The sequence below is a fragment of the Microcebus murinus genome, chromosome 9, assembly GCF_040939455.1.
Source record: "Microcebus murinus isolate Inina chromosome 9, M.murinus_Inina_mat1.0, whole genome shotgun sequence".
NCBI classification, from domain to species: domain Eukaryota; kingdom Metazoa; phylum Chordata; class Mammalia; order Primates; family Cheirogaleidae; genus Microcebus; species Microcebus murinus.
In genome coordinates this window covers 74,444,912-74,462,576 of record NC_134112.1, presented here as the reverse complement: position 1 = coordinate 74,462,576, position 17,665 = coordinate 74,444,912, and the positions used below count along the sequence as shown (strand labels likewise).

The window sequence follows — 17,665 nt, the reverse complement described above, 5'->3', positions numbered from 1 at the left end:
TGAGGTTGGCACTATTGTTATCCCTATTTTACAGAGGAGGACACGGACGCACAGAAAGGTTAAGTGATTTGCCCAACTAATTAGGAGAGTTGTGTTCTAAATCTAGGATGCCTGGCTCTACAGCCCGTGCCCTGAACAACACAGTACTCTATTGCCTCTGAGTCATGGATGGATTGTGCCCAACTCCAGTTTCCATTTTTAAAACATGGAGATAATGATGGTTTTGTAAATTTTTTGAGTAGCAGATTATATTCATATATGTAAATCTCTGGTGCAATAAATGATTTGTGCATGCACTCAAGTGTGTGTATATGCATCCACGTGCACATATTTGCATATATGCATTTATACATATACTTGATTTTTTACCTTTTATTTTATATACACATAATACTTGGTTATACACATGTACATATATATCTCCTCAGCAAATAAACTAAATCCAGGCCCCCATCATTGCATGAAATTGCTGATAACATAGAATTCTAAGCTCCATAATTCTGTGACTGAATTGAACTATCATAGAAAATGATTCAACTCATGCTGATTTGGGCAAACTATATTTATGGATTTAATGAGCAGTATATCAGAAGATACTCTAATTTCCAGGCAGAATCTAGTCTGGGTAGGGTCCATAAATCACATTTAAGGATACACTTTTTATATTTTTGTTATACCACTCCTATTTCGAACTACTGAAGATACATTTAGGGAAAGAAAAATGGTACCTGAGCATTTAGAAAGTTTCCAATCACCACTCACCCCCTTTAACTCCAATAACCCTGAAGTGTAATTGGGCTACTTATAATTTTCAGCCTTTTAGAATTACCTTTTCTATGTAAAACATACTTGAAATCCTTCAGCTATCCAGTCTTTTCTCTTTGGTGTCAAGGCCTGGGGTGGGTGGGGTGGGGTCAAGTGGGAGGGGCTATTGTTTGTTTTAATTGTGCTCTTACTTTTGTCAGCATGCTCCAAGCACATAATTTAGAAACTGATTTAGTTCTGAAAGGCTTATTAGGAAGCGTAGTGGTCCTTCACCCCTGCCATTTTCCACACCCAAGAGGCAACTATGGTTCACCTTTGTTTTAGGAGATTCCTTTGGCATTTACTTCCGTGTCTCTAAATCACATACTTTTGTAATTTTTCTCATTCTTTTAGTTTTTAGTTTTAGGGAATATCCAATGACTTCTCCTTATAGAAGCTGAAGAACTGGCACCCTCCCCTGCTGTGCCCTTCCCCTATTTCATATCTCACATCAACCCAGACATAACATAATTTTGGTAGATCAGTGTTTACATGATTATAACTATGTAAATGCTGTTCACAGCTGGGTTTACATTTCCTTTCCGGAATGACATGTTGTTTTTCTTGGAATTAATAAATTTCCTTGTTTGTTTGCTTTTTTTTTTTTTGTATTTATATTTAATTCAGCTGTAAATTACTCCCCCCAGTGTAAGGTTTCTATTTATATACACAAATATATTGGACCTTTCATTGATGATATTTAAAAAAAAAAACAACAAAAACTCTCAGAGCATTCCAGACCTGCCCCAGTCTAAGCCTGCTGAAGCTGTCATGCCATCATGGGATATCCTTTAACTACCATTCTGGGATTTCCTTTGCCTCCCTTTTGTTTTAAATCCTGTTTCCTGGATTCCAAGTCATTGTCTTCCTCTGTTTATTCTCTCATTTTAGGAAGTGCATCTTTCAGTAGTTTCCTGGAAAAGCATACATAGGAGAGTTTTTAAAGCCTATATTCCTGAAAATGCCTTTATAAACCCTTACACCTTAATTTTGATGGCTATAGCATTAGGTGGGAAATTGTTTTTTCCTCAGAACTTTGAAGACACTCTTCCAGTGTCCCCTAGCTTCCAATATTCTTTTGAGAAGGCCAGTGCTATTCCGGTTTGATTTGAGTTTTGAACTTTTGTAGGAAAGATGTGTAAATTTAATCTTCAGTCTTCTGTGTCCAGTGCTGCGCTTTATCCTCTACTATACCTGTTGTCCCCAGTGCCGAGACTGTTTTAGGGTCTCCACTTCCTCAAACTTGTCTCATGGGAGAGGTGGGACAATCACCCTGCTTCCTACGTAGTATGTGGGAAGGGACCGCAGTTGGGGAGTGTCTAATTTTTTCCTAAATGGTTTTCAACAGGTCTTCCTCTTTTTAGTCCCATCTTTATCCGCCTCCAGATGTACCCAGAGCTGCAACGCCTGAGTATTTGGGGGCTCTCTGGTGTGAACCAGGTTACTCCCAGTTTTTCCCACTGTTTTTTTAGTGTTCAACTTTTGGGGAACTATTGAGAAATTTTCTACTCTTCTATCCGCTTTGCATTTTTCCAAAATATACTTGCTGTTGTCTCCTATTCTTTTTTCTTTTTCTCTGGGGTTAAGCCTTTTAAAATATCCCTTTATTGTTATTTTAGTGATGTTTCAAGAGGAAGGGATCAGGACAAGTGTTACATCTGCTTTCTTCAGGGGGAAATTCTAGGGGTAGTGGTGACAGGGAACCAGATTACTTTTTATAAATAAGTGTTTCTTTAAGAAAAGGATCTGCCTTGAGATTTTTTACTATTTTTGTCTATACACATATAAAGAAGCAAAGTAACCTTTAAAAGGGGGTAATGAGTTCCCTTTTTTTTTCTATTGGGGGATTCAAGTACCTGTACATCCCCAAGGGCTTAAATAGGAAGGCGAGATGTCTTGCCTTTCCCTCACTCCTCAAATACTTCAAGTGCACAAAGGGACGGGTAACCTATGTTACTCTGGCCATTCTTTTGCCAAACTTAGTTAGTTTAAAATAACAGATGAACTGATTTGAGTACTTTTTAAAAAGAAGTTGAATTCTCCACCCTCCACACCCATCCTGCTTTAGTTTTCTAATAAAGATGTTTTGAAAAATACCAGCTCTATTCTCACTGGTCAGGGATTTCACCAAAGAGTTTACCAAATGGCCTTTGGGATTAGACGGCCTTTAGTGGGGGTAACACTGATAGTTCAAGAGGATAAACAGTTTTACACACCATCATCCACTAATCATAAGGATGTCTATTCAAGAAGTATGTATTGGGTAACTGCTATGTGACAAGTGGTGTTTTAGGTATTTAGAACACAGTGGTATCTCTTGTCCACACAGAGTTTATATTCTAATAGATACTATTATATGGTTAATAATGGCTACCATTTAGGCAGTGTTTACAATGCGATAGCACTGTAGCTCATGAAATACTTTTCATAGCATTGCAAGATAATTTTACCATTCTTATTTTATAAATGAGGAAACTGAGGCTTAGTGGTTTGCCCAAGGCCGTCTAGCTGATATGTAAAGTAGCCAGAACCTGAAGCCAGGTCTATTTTATTTCAAAGCCTATATTTTTCCCTTTTTGCAGCTTTAAAAAAAATCAACAAAGCAATTTCACATGCATTGTTTTATCTAATTTTCTATTACCTAACCCAGTGTGGGCACTCATTTTCGAACTGAAATCTGTTTATTCTTAGTTTGAGTAGTTTGGTGAAAAAAAAAATCTCTCATTAAACATCATTTTGGGGTGTGTCCTATTAGATGCAGTTTTTTCACGAACATTTGTGGAACACAATTTTAATTTAATTACAGTAGAGGAGTTATTTTAAGGAGCTCTATATTTGATAATTTTTCGAAGCAAATAAAATAGTTTTTATTATAAATAATTACATTCTAATTTCCTTGTATAAACACATATTTTCTCATTCTTCATTTGTTTAAATGTTTAGTTGATAGTAGCTCAGGAGAGATGAGGAGAGTCTGTTTGTTGCTCCCTTTCTTTAGCTATGTGAATTGTCTTAAATGTTTAAATAGAATGTGCAGGCAGAAGTCAAGGGCAGTCAAACATTAATAAGAAACTCAAGGTTCAAATTAAAGAAAGCCAAGGGAATACTGAAATTGGTCTTTTTAGTTGGCAAGCTTGTCATTATTTCCATCAGCTTTCCACTGAATACCTGCTCTGTGACAAGTACTGCTTGGGTACTGGGGATAAAATGACGTGTAAGAACAAGATCTTTGCCAACCAGAACTGACAGTCTAGCAGTTGAGCCAGCACTGGGGCTTGTGGGCAGGGCAGCCAAGTGGTTTGTAAGCCAAAGCCTCTGAGGCCTGAAATACAACAGACAAGGAAACCCTGATGCACAGAGGGAGGGAGTAATGTGGTAAAGAACAGGAGGTGAAATACTGGAAAACGATGAGGAAGAAACTGTGGCACATTGCAGGGAATTGAAGGCTGTGTATGGGTAGAGAGGACAGTCGATATTGGATTATATTTCACAAACTAGTACAGAATAGCATTTGCACAATGCTTTACATTTTCCAAAGCACTTTAATGTCTATCTGTGAAGGTTTTATCTTCATTATACAGATGATCAAACTGACATCAGGGCAGTTACATGATTTCTCAGTGTGTTTCAGAGTTGGGTTTGAACATAAGGAGAAGAGAGGGTGAGTTGACTAGGACAGACTAGCTCATCAAATATGCACTGGGCAAGTAAGAAGCATGAGAGACACATGCTGACATATCATGGAAGATATGTACATGTTCCCAATAGTGTTGAGGACAAAAGATGGTTGTGCAGTGAAATGTGATATGAATGTACACTTCATACCATAACAAAGCTCAGCAGGAGCTGTTGCTTAATTCTTTGCTGGTTTCTTACTATTGAAATTATGGATTAACATAATGCTTTACATCCCTTAAATCTATCCCTTAAACTAGTGGCTGAGTGATCCTCTGTGCAATAATCAGTATGAGAGTGACTTTATCAAGGACTCAGATCTCACTGCAAAAGAAAATTTAGGGGTTGATGCAGTTGGTCTACATATGTTGTATTGAGGATGGATTTGACATTTAAAGTTTTCCTTGAAATTGGAAGACTGAATGTTTCAGACTATGGCAAATAACAACAAAGCAAAGACAGCTGACTGTGAAGTTGCAGCATCATTTGTAAAAATATTTAAAATATTTTATAATATTTAAAATTTTCAATTTAATTTATTCTAGGAGAGTCTTATAATGTTGATGAAACTTGTATTTTCAACCTCAAGGCTAAATAAATCAGGGTTCCTAAGTGTTAGTGGAATAAAGGCAAAAGAATTGTTTTGTATGGGAGGACTTGCATCAAATGAAACCATTGGAAATCTGAAAGATAGGATCATTTTGGAGTTTTCACAGAGTTATAAGAGTGTCCAAGTCATAGGAAACTTACCCCTTTCCTCCCATGGTTAGTAATCTTAGTTTTGAATTTAGAATGAAAGATGATTTTAGATATATATGCTTTATATACACATTCCTGTGGATACCCAAGTTAAGCTTGTAATGCTAATTTTAGGAAGTCAAAGGTGATGCCATGCCTGTTGTTGTAAAATGCCAGTTATTTGAATCCATATGCATGCCACAGTTGCTCATATAGTGCATACATTACATACACTGGGCACTTGCCCATGGCCCTGTGCCGAGGGGCCTCTCAGATGGAGCAGCACTGGTGGCATTTGCAAACTGATCAGCTACTCCAGGAAAATGAGAGAGATGACTCAAGTGGGATTTAAAGGTTATAAAATCAGTCCAGAAATCTGCATGGTTATCCCCAAGGCAAAGTCAGGGTATCTCCTGTTCTCTTCTTTATAATTACCATCCATGTCTGTGTTTTATCTTTAAACATATCTTGCCTTTTCAGGACTGCTTTAGTTTTCATTGTAACTAGACCAAATTTGAAAAGAATTTAGATTTAGGATCTGAGAGAACAAAGGCATCCCATAGTGTAACTTTTCTCTATAGTCTTACTGTCTCCTACTGTCTTTTCTTATCAAAGATAAGAACAGTGATCAAGCATATAGTTACTGAACATTTGGTGTCTTTTTAACATAAGGTGCAAATACGCTATTTTTTATATCTAAAGATCCCTTAAAGCATTAAAAAGAGTTTGGAAAAAAACTGGCTTGGAGTACTGTGTTCACAAAATTTCTTCTAATCATCATTTCAAGGCTGAAATCTTTAAGGCCTAAAAATAATACTTGGAAATGATATCTGAGTACATTGAAACTGACCATGAGTACTACATAAGTTGAAAATAAAAGTAACTTGTATTAATAAAATGGGATCCTTTTAACAAAATATTACTTTACTTTTTGAACTAATATTTTCAAGCTGTGTTATTGTCTAAGAAATTATACAATTATATGGAAATTATTGTTATATATAAGTATACAGTTATGTAGTTATAAGAAATTATCTAAGAAATTATACTGTTATATATTTTTTTATTTTTTATATGAAAGAAATATGAAGGAAGCAAGTTAAAACTAATAACAGTGATTTATATTTTTAAACCATAGGAGATATATCACAGAAGTAGTACAAAATCACCCCCATATTCTGTATCTTCTATTTCACTCCCCTGCACTTTTTTAGCAAAAATTATGAGCAAAGAAACTAAAAGTTTAAATCCTGATGTCTCACAATCCTAAATCAAGTTCACTTTTTCCATTTCCCTGCTACCATTCTACTTCAGCAATCTTTTATTTGATTCATCACACATTGCTTTTCTATAGGTCTTTTTTTTTAAGACAGAATCTCACTCTGTTGCCCAAGCTAGAGTGCCATGGCGTCAGCCTAGCTCACAGGAACCTCAAACTCCTAAGCTCAAGCGATCCTTCTGCCTCAGCCTCCTGAGTAGCTAGGTCTACAGTCATGCACCACGATGCCTGGCTAAGTTTTCTATTTTCAGTAGAGACGGGGTCTCGCTTTTGCTCAGGCTGGTCTCCAACTCCTGAGCTCAAGCAATCCTCTGGCCTTGGCTTCTCAGAGTGCTAGGATTACAGGCATGAGCCACCACGCCCGCCTCTATAGGTCATTTTTCACAAAATAGCCAGAATTATGTTTTTATAATGTACATAAGATCGCATTACCTGCTATGGATTTTACATTATACTTAGAATAAAATCCAGAATCCTTGCCGGGGCTCACAATGATCTGGTTCTTAGTACCTCTCAACCAATATCTACTTGCTACACTGTACCTCATTCCACTCATTTCTGTGCTCTGGTTACTAATGAGTTTTTAACTAGCTAGCTCACTCTGTTAGGTGATATTGCACTTGATATTTCCTCTTCCTGGATTGCTTTTTCTCAGATCTTAACAGCATTGCCTCCTTCTTGTCCTCGCTGACTCATCTTAAAGATAATTTTTATAAAGAGGCCTTTCCTGACCACCCCATCCAAGGGAGCTCCCAGTCACTCACTGTCATATCACTCTGCTTTGTTTTCATTTATTCTTTTATGAAATAAATATTTACTGAACACCCATTATGTAACAAGGAACACGATAAAGTGCCTGCCCTCATGGAGCTTTCATTCCAGTGACGGGGGATAATCAATAATCATCACTACCTGGGACATCCACCTAGACCCCTACCAGAAATGGAGTAGAATGCTCATGAGTGCAATGATGCTTTACTCCTGCTGGAGTTAGTGAAGAGGACTTTGAGAGCCTGTTCTTTCTCACGCTAGTGCGGCTTGCCTCTGTAAAGTCACCACCACAACTGGCTAGGTGGCAAGGGACAACACAAAGAGCACTGCCACAATGATCCACTCCTCCCAAATTTACTCTGCACATTCTTGAGCAAGTCACATTATCCACTTTTTGTATTAATTTTCTCTTTTGTAACATGTGGGGTAGTCCTATCCATTTCAAAAGCTTTTTGTATGAATTAATTATGAAAGTACTTGACAAATAGAGCACTACCTAAAAGTTCCTATTTTTTTTTCAAATCATAGTAATGATTTCTAATTCCATCCTTGGGTACCTGAGCTCCAAATCTACCATTTCTAATAGTTAAATTAACATTTCTATGTTGCTCAATGAAAGGAAATTTTTCATCTTCCCACAGAACTAGTTACTCCTCACAATTTTTTTTTTTTTTGGTGAAATATGTCTTTGCCCCTCAGATTCTAATCCAATCAGTCCAATGCCTTGTTAGTTTTCTGTTGTTACATATCTTGAAACCACTCTTTCCTGCCTGTTTGCAAGGCAGCAGTCTAAGTCCAGCTCCTCACCCCCTGCCTTCTCTTCACTGCCTTCCAAGAGATCTTCACCTTCCCCCTCAGCCTTTCACTTCCAAATCACTTAGAACTTTGCCATTATTCTGTTTGTCATGTCTTTCCCCTATTCAGAAACCCTGAAAGATGTCACCTTATTGCTTGCATGATGGATTTAAAATCCATTAGCATGTTATTTAAAGTTCACCATAATCTGGCTTCAATCTGCTCTTCACATTTGATCTCCTATCATTCTTCTTTCTGACCACCCCACTCCAGCTAGATGGATCTGTTTCCTGTTCCCTGACCCTTTGCCTGACTTTCCAGCTGACTCTCCCCACTTGTTCGTGGTTTTTATTTGCCTGGAATTCTCTCTTCTCCTCTTTGTCCCAATCTTCTTTACCTTTTGGAATAATGCTGCATAATACTTTATCCATTTCATGGGATTCGTGAATTTTTACCTCCATTTCTGTTTTTGACATTGTATTCAAATTCATGTTATTTATTTGCCTAAACATGCTTTTAAAGAATTTTTCGTATTCCTTTCTATTTCTCAAGTGCCTTCCCCTTAATGGGAATTTACTATATATTTTAAAGTGTCACGGGTAGTTGAAATTGTGTTCTATGTTATGTTTTTCTAAGAATGTAATGGAGGCCTCCCTTTAGAAGAATGAGTTAAAATCTGCTCATAAGCAGAGCATTGAACTTGTTGACCTCATTTCATCTACTTTGAAAGGAATTAGGTCCAGTTTCTCAGAGAACTTGGTTATACCTTGTTGAACTGGCATATGTAAATTATTATTTAACTTGAGGAAAGCACTGGCATTTATAAAAGATTTGTCCCAGGAGATGACTAGTAAAAAATGGCCCACTTAGATGAGTATTAAATGTTATCTGTAGATGTTTCTAAATTTGCTGAAATTTTCTCCTTCTGTTCCCAAGAGGTTTCATAAAAAACTTGCCTTTGTTTTCTTGTCCATAGCACTGAAAAACATTTAGTTCGATGATCATACTTTATTTTGATTCTATACTAACAGCATACTTTTTTGGTTTTTTTGCAGTACTTTGGAAGTTTACTTGTCATTTTCTGTGTAGAACTGGCTTGTGGGGTTTGGACATATGAGCAGGAACTTATGGTGAGTTCAAAATGGGATATAATCACAATCTAAAACAATAACCATTTCGACCTTTTAGATTAGATCCTTTAGAGTAATTAAAGCATGTCATTATTGATTTGAATGTTAATGCTACATGATAACAATGGATAATAGTTCTAATACTTATAAAAAATAACATTTCCTTTTCTGTGTCCAAAGCATCATATTTCCACACCATAACTTGTAATATTGTATCAGGTATGATAATGTCTTTAATTCCATAGATTGCTTAAACACGGATATAATAGACTAAAAATAGTATATGTTCTAAAATAATTGTACCAACGTCTGGTTTAATAATAGGAAAGATTCACACTTGTAACAGGATTTGCTTGAGAATGCTTGAATACCTGTATGCGAAGCCTTATCCAAGGCCGACTGGCACAGTGCACTGAAGAGTAGGAAGCCTGAACCATCTCTCACTTTAAGACATGTATTCGAAGAAGAGTTGTTGCGTGTTTAGCGCAGTCTAGAAACACTCTCACAATTTGACACTAGGTTACTTGAAAACAGCTCTTCGTCATTTTTTTCTTTTATTTTGGCAATTGGAATCACTGGAACAACTTTCATAGCTATGATAGAATGAATGAGGATAAGAGTTTCTCAATCTTAAGATTTTACCAGTCATGTTTGGTTTACCTCTTGCACTTTACCCTTGCTTGCATTTGGTATTAGTCCTTATTTCGTATTTGCTCACTTCGTTGGTGAAAATTAGTGCATTTATTACTAATGATGTTGGGCACCTTTACATGTGTGTGAATGCTGGCCGTTTTCATGGAGGTAGGCTAGATTTTCCGCCGTGAACATCATAGAGTATTTCTGTTTTAGTAAAATGCTATTTTTCAACATGTAGTTCTTGGACCATCTGCAGTAAGAGTCATGCAGGGTGATTCTTAAAAATGTGTATTATTGGGCTCCAGCCCAGAGGTACTAAATCAGAATGGAGGGAAAAGGCAGGGGAGGAAAGGGCAAGGACTGGGCATTTGCATTTGTGTCAAGTTCCTCGTGTGTCTTAAGCATTTAAAAATTAAGAACTCTTAAGAAGAGAAGGAGATGATTATATATTCTATTTGGTTTCAGACAGAGGGAAGGCATTTGGCAGTTGGGTAATAAAATTGAAGTTGTCTCTGGTACTGATGTGGTTGTTAAAGATTCTGTGTTGAATCTGCTACTGTCCTGTGAGACTGTTTTGAATACTAAGTAACCACAGATTCGTGGCTACTCTGCAGACTCCAATTTCCATGGAGATGGTGCTTTGGTGCTCTGCTCTCACATGTATGATCCCTGTGCAGACACACATGCTTCCAATGTTTGATGATTCTCAGTAAGAAGACAGAGTTATTGAAAAATGGCAAACTCAGGGCAGGTTCTAACTAGCTTAATATAAAGTTAAGAACTTTCTTAAAAATAAAAATCTCCCATTAAAGTAGAAATTCTCTTGCTGTCTTTGAGAATCTTATTTTCACTCCATCCCTAGAAATTTTGAGTATTTAGGGGAGTGAAAAAAGGGGTTGATTTCAGGGACTTGGTTTCTATGTTTTATTGGTAAAGAGATTGTCTCTTCATTTTTTCTGTTTTCAAATGATAAATTTATCTCCAAGACATTCAAGCAATAGACAGTAAATCTTATAATTAGCTCTTGACCCCTTTCCGTCTGCTTCTGATTGTGTTCTGTTGGGTAATGAAAAGGTCTTTAAAAATGCGTTTATTTTCTCATGGATTTTTAAAATGGGTTGTAGAGTGTGCATTTCATACTAATATTTGATAAATCTCCTAAGTTATAACAAGTTCACAATGAATTAATTTAAGGTGTTAGAAAGGAAATGTTTTGATTCTCACGTCATCCTAAGAAACACGAGGAAACCGAAAGGAGTTTATACTTGTTCAGATACTTTCTTCTATTCTGTTAGGAGTTGGTCAGTCTGCAAGTAGCTCCCGAGTACTGCAGTGCTAACTGGTGCCCACTGCCATTTCAGCTGAGCGTTTCCTCACAGTTTTGCTTGTGTAAATCTTTCCCATTACATCATCAGGATAGAGCAAGGGCTGTTTAAACGTGAAATGTGGAAAGCAGTCCTTTAGAAAAAAAAAAAGTTTGTCAGGTTTTTTATTGCTTTTGCACTAATAGCAGTGTGAATGAAAAGTGCCATTAAAGTTTATTATCTGCCAAATTTTGCAGAACTCAGCCTTTACATAGACTGGGCTTTGTGCTTTTAGCTGTTCCATGCAAGAAACCAATCAATGTGTGTGTTACTTTATGGCCAGATCCCAGTATTTTGTGCCAGAACCTCAATGGTCTCCTCTGTTTTCTTGCCACATTTGGTCTCAGATTGATTGTGGTCACCATGAGGAAACAACCTATATTTATTTTGGAGGGTAAAAATTTTTAAAAAGATTGTTATATTAACTAAATCAAGAGACTTGACATCAGTCTGTATCCCCATTGTTTCTGCTTTTTATACATGTTCACCTCCTGTTCATTATTCCTTCTCTAGATAAAATCTGTCAGTCATATTAATTGTTTTAGATTATATATTTCTAGAGAATTTATTTCGCTTCCATTTGTTTTATGCCCCAAAGGATATGATGAGATAGTAATAATTTATAGTGAGTAGCTTGAACTTTGGCTAGTTCCTAAACTTTGTTGAAGCCATGTAAACAACATATACTCATTCAACCCATTATTTAGGGAACAAAATTGTGTGCCCAAGTGTTTGGGTGGTTTTTTTGTATCCTGTGTTTTCAATTAATAGATAAAAAAAATTTAAAAATAAAAGAATGAAGAATTTCTGTGGTCAGAAATTTGTAAACCATTAATATTTCTATTGATATAACTATCTTTAGAGATAAGATTTCAAAATAATCCTAATTGGAGTTCTACTGGAACCTTATTTACTCACCTCTCCTCTTTCTCCCTTTCTTTTTTTTGAGTTTTGATTTTTATGCCATTTATTGAATGTCAGCTTGGTCTGTGTTGCTCCATAGATCAGATGTGGATGTCTTATCCAGTTTCCCAGGAGTTGCATTAATATCTCATATGTGGTGAGACTAGGGTTTGTATAGCTCGTTTTCTTCTGGCCTTGTAGATAAAATATACCTTGATATGCTGACCAGATTTCTGGCCAACTGTCATGTTGCATACCTAAAGTTCTATCATGATAAAACACTTTGTAACAAACATGGGGATTCGAGAAGAGGAGCACACACAAAAAAGCTATAATTTGAGAACTATTCTTTCTAAAATTCTACCATGCCTTCAAAATCCAACTTTTGGAAAGATGTTGACGAAATTATTCCAGAGTTGAGACTTGATCTGAGCTGAATTCTTTCCCTTCTTAATTCTTCCGCCTTTATTTTAGTACCATTAGCTGCAGTTACTTCAAAGAACAGCAACTTCATAGCATTATGAAATGAAACCAAGGGGCGTTTCTTTGCAGAGATCATTTGTTACAAGGAGCTCTTCATGTGTATCTGTAGGATGTATAGTTAACTACTCGTTTTGTGATTTCCTTGAGCATTATAGTTATTTCTTATTATTTTGCTTAAGACAAAGTACCTCCTTATGTAGTACAAAAATCTATACATAGAGATTGCCCATTAACTATTTCATAACCCAGAGCTTAATTTAGGCCACGAGCAAACATAAATTTAAAGTAGTATTTGTCAATTTCAAGTATATGTGAATGTATGTGAATGATTATGTTTGTGATGATGTGAGTGAATCTGTGTTTGTGTGTTATAGTTGTTGATATTTTCCTTTTTATCTCCAGGTTCCAGTACAGTGGTCAGATATGGTCACTTTGAAAGCCAGAATGACAAATTATGGCTTACCCAGATACCGGTGGCTTACTCATGCTTGGAATTTTTTTCAGAGAGAAGTAAGTGCTACAGTTTTTGAGGCAGAGAGTGTTGAGTAAGTGGTACACTTTCCAATCAGATGTTCAAAGCTTTGTCTTTGGTAATTTTCTCTGTGCTGAAAAATTAAACCTAAGATTCTCTTACCTCTGGTGCAATGCGTAACCGAGAAATAGGTAACTCTGTGCGCTGCTTTTCTTCGCATATTTGCCATTTCCCCTTCATTTCACATGGTTCACACATATTTAAGAACTCTTAAAAAAGCCATTTTTTCTAGACTACTATAAGGTTTCCTTTTTATGAGGGATAACTTGATAAATATTGAAGTTCTATTTGAATATATATATTTTTATGACTTTTTGAGCTATTAGTAATTTTAAACATCATTTTAATTTTTTAAATGATCATCCTGAATTTGGACTTTGGAGTCAGTATATCATGAATGATATGGTTTTCCTAGTCAGAAAAACTTCAGTTCAAATCCTATCTATGCTGCTTACTATGAAGTTAGCTTCTATAATTTGCACAGCCTCCTTAAGCCCTAGTTTCCTCACTTGTAAAATAGGGATAATTAAAGTACCTACCTCAGGTTATTGAGAAGATTAAATGATATCAGAAGTCTGATCTCATTTAGCCAATGGTTACTGACAATAACATTGCAAAGTATGGGTGCTTTTAGATTTTCTTATCTAATGGCCATATAGCACTGCACCCAACCATCTACTTAAATGGGACCTATATTTAGTTGGTTAAGATCTGGTGACTTAAAGTTACCAATCCATCTTGCTTCAAACCAAGCTGTTCTCCCAAGCACTTTCCTTGCGATTGATTTACATTCCCAGATGATTATCTTGGTTTACTTTAACTTATCTTAGTGCTGGGCCACAAAGCATTTGAAAATCAGTGCCTTACACGATAAATACCAGCTCTCTGCTCAGTTACCGTGATGTTCAAGTCCAAGACAGTCTCCAACTCTGGCTCTCTGTGTTATAATTGCTGAGATGGTGAAAATTATCATTGTAACACAGATTTCCTGTTTATTTAAATGCTTCCTGACTTTGTTTGTTTACTATACATTTGTACTAAAAACAACAGGAAGGGAAAATAAGTGAAGCATTGGGAAATTTATAGTAGGCTGTATTCAGCTACTGTCCTGGGGAGGAGCTGCCCATAGCTGTTTATTTTCTGGAATTTGTGATGTAGACCTTGATAATCCAGGTTAAGAAACAAAATGAGTTTTTTTTCTAATGGGGGCTCCACCTAGATGGACAATGTACAAGCACTGCAAATGATAGCACACTTATTTTTAGAGTTATCACATGGTAGATTCCCTCCTCGGTATGGAAAGCCTATTTTACATAAAAGGAGATGGTGAAGACCTCTGGGCACCCTTAAAGAGTTTTAAAAAAGCCCCTTTTTTAGTTTGCTATGACTTCCATAACAAAGGACTACGGACTAGGTGGCTTAAAAATAGAAATTTATTTTCACACAGTCTTGGAGGCTGGAAGTCCAAGGTCAGGGTATAGGCAGGGTTGTTTTGTTTCTGAGATCTCTGTCTTTGGCTTGTCTATGGCTGTCTTCTCCCTATATCTTCATGTTGCCTCTCCTCTATACGAGTCTGTTTTTAAATTTCCTCTTCTTATAAGACCATCAGTCGTGTTGGATTAGGGACCACCCCTATGACTTTATTTTAACTTAATGACCTCTGTAAAGACCCTGTCTCCAAATACAGTCACATTTTGCAGTACTAGGGATTAGAATTTTAGTATATAAATTTGGGTGGGAGACACAGGTTAGCCGATAATACCCCACTCCCGAATAACTTGTAGAGCAGAACATGACCTCGTCAGGTCTCAGTTTTCCTGACTGCTCATTCAGGGCCATTCTGTGCATAGACCTCGATGTAGTGGACTCTTGCTTAGGCCCCGGTGATGTTTATTTAATGCATTTTTAAGAAAAAAAAACAACAACTCACTTTTAAGAATGTATTTATTTATTTTAACATGGTGGTTGGAGCACAAGCTTTAGAATAAATAGTCTCTGCCACATGCTGGCCTGTGACCTTGGCAAGTTACTTGACTCATCAAGAGCCTCAGTTTATTTGTATGGGAAATGGTGGTGGTATTTTCTAGAGCTTGACACAAGGTTAGCTAGAGTGGCATTATCTCATAATGCAATATTAAAGGAGACAAGAAAACAACAAGGAGATATAGACTTCAGTAATGTGTTGGTATGATATTGGCTTTCCTTGAGGGAGTTTTCAGGAAAAGTGTCAGTACAAATTCAGTATCTTCTGTTGAAGTAGAAAGATGACTATATTATAAGACTCATTAAAATAAAAAAACGATTGGCATTGAACATGATATGCTCAAGTTATTTGGGAAGGTCATTTATGTGGAGCACCTCATTTCATGACAAAGCCACATAAATGGGCTGTTCCATTCTGGGTGGAGTTAGAGTGTTCCAAGAACTGCCCTCTGTCGTCATTACAGAAAGGATTCATGTCATTAGGAAAGGAGATAAATGGATTTTTTCTGAGTTCAAGGATTTAAAAAGATTGACTTGCAAATGCAGTAGTTTATGATTTTTAAAAAATGAAGTGTTTCTACTGTCTATGTTTTTTAAGAAGATTTAATGAATTATGGAAAATGTGTGATGTCAAATTATGTTTGACTTAATTTGTGATGTTTATAGTATCTTCATGACTTTCAGAGCAAGTTTATAAAAGAAAAATACTAAAAATATAAAAAATAGTTTGTCAAAATTTTAGTATTACTCATAGCTTTCAGTAATTTACTATTTATAATATGCTTAAGATGATTTTTTCTGTTTAAAAATTAGATATTTAGGCAAGAATAAAATACAAAATAATATCTAGTATTTTCCTTGTTTCCTTTCACATGAGAAGTTCAGAATTTCTCAAAATTTATTTTAGTTAAATTTTGAAATAATCATAGATTATAATATTTTGTGATACAATGTTGGTCTCGAATACAAATTGATCTGCTGGGCTACGTAATTTGTATAGTCAGTTGCTCTTGGCAAAGTTCTTCTCAGTGACTGCCCATATTTCTTGCTTTGACCAGAGAGGGAAGAGCAATCCCCTCTACCCTAGAGCAGAAAATTATTCAGAGCTAATTGCTGTGAATCTAATCTATATATGTCCTTAAGCAGTGTTTCTAAACCTTGACCAGAGAAAGTTTTTGCTAGTCTTTGGAGACATGAGATAAAGAAAAAAAAAGGCAATATAGTTTTTCTTAAATTCATCTTTATTCAAGCTGAAAGTACATCACTTCTGAGATTATAGTGATAGAATATGATCGTTTCTTTGAAGAATCTCACTCAGTTGAATAAAAATTAATTGTCCAGACCTATGTTTATTTCTCAAAGTTTTTGAGTATTTTACTGGTCAAAAAAATCCAAGTCTGGTAACATTTGTGATGTGGACTTTGGTCAACACATCTTTTCTACAAAGATTATCTCAACTTTTGATGTAATATTTGAGTTTGTCGAGAGACAAATTGATTTATTAACTAGTCTTTAGTGGCTAGAAGTTTAATGATAAAGATAAGATGCCAGCTATTTGGTTTCCTAGTGTGTATGTTAAATCCGTTGCTATGTAATCCCCTCGTAGGGGATCTCACAGTTGGAGAGTAAGGCATAGTCATGCCTGATTTGTTTTTATGTGTTATGGGCTTTATTGTCCAGAATTGCCTTATTATGGGGTGGATAGCTATGGTGTTCCTCTAGCACATTTCTATCATCAAGAGAGAATGTACACATACCATTAGGTGATGATAGAAGTGAGTTTAGCTCAGGGCACAAAAATTTAAGAAATCTAATGTTTAATCTCCTATAAATTAAGAAAATATTTTTATAGTTTCTGAGCCTGACCAGTGATTCTTTTGCAGTTTAAGTGCTGTGGAGTGGTGTATTTCACTGACTGGTTGGAAATGACAGAGATGGACTGGCCCCCGGATTCCTGCTGCGTTCGGGAATTCCCAGGATGTTCCAAACAGGCCCACCAGGAAGATCTCAGTGACCTTTATCAAGAGGTAAGGATGTATGTGGTTAACTTATCACGGATAAAAGTTTTTTTATAATAACTTTTAAGTAAAGAATCAACAATGTGCCAATGAAATTTTCCTTTTATGTCTAAATATAAAGGGCCTTATTATTTTTTTCTTATGTGTGGAGAAACAGGATAAAGCTAAAAATCAATATAAAAATCTGAGCACTAACTACATTTTAACAAAGGAAAGCGGGAAAAACCAGGTTTTATAATTAATTTTATTTTGAACGTTATTGTCTAGGACCAAGTTCTGTTGCCACCTCCTTGGGATCCTTTGAAACGGACACATGCAGAGTATGTAGCTAACTCTGGATATTCAGGAAGCACAGGGTTTGGAGTTCCTGGGCAGAATTTGTATTTTAAGGCCTCTACATAGACACATATTCGGGGTGCAGGGGTGAGGGCGAGGAGGCGGGTGGAACAAAACAACTTGCTTCGATGCTGCTCTTCAGCTCCCCCTGCTGGCTGATGAACAGAGGTGTCAGCGATAGTTTTCTGATTTACATTTTGTGCTCACTAGGATTAAAA

General features: G+C 36.2%; 1 protein-coding gene across 3 annotated transcripts in view; it reads left to right on the top strand.

Annotated features, from left to right (window-relative positions):
• Positions 1–17,665, top strand: part of TSPAN12 (tetraspanin 12) — a 61,031-nt gene that overhangs the window by 26,064 nt on the left and 17,302 nt on the right. For all 3 annotated transcript variants that reach the window (XM_012757309.3, XM_076006572.1, XM_012757310.3), the window contains 3 exons: positions 9,118–9,192; positions 12,981–13,088; positions 16,977–17,120. In XM_012757309.3, the coding sequence (XP_012612763.1) occupies positions 9,118–9,192; positions 12,981–13,088; positions 16,977–17,120 (327 nt within the window). The remainder of the gene's footprint in view (positions 1–9,117; positions 9,193–12,980; positions 13,089–16,976; positions 17,121–17,665) is intronic.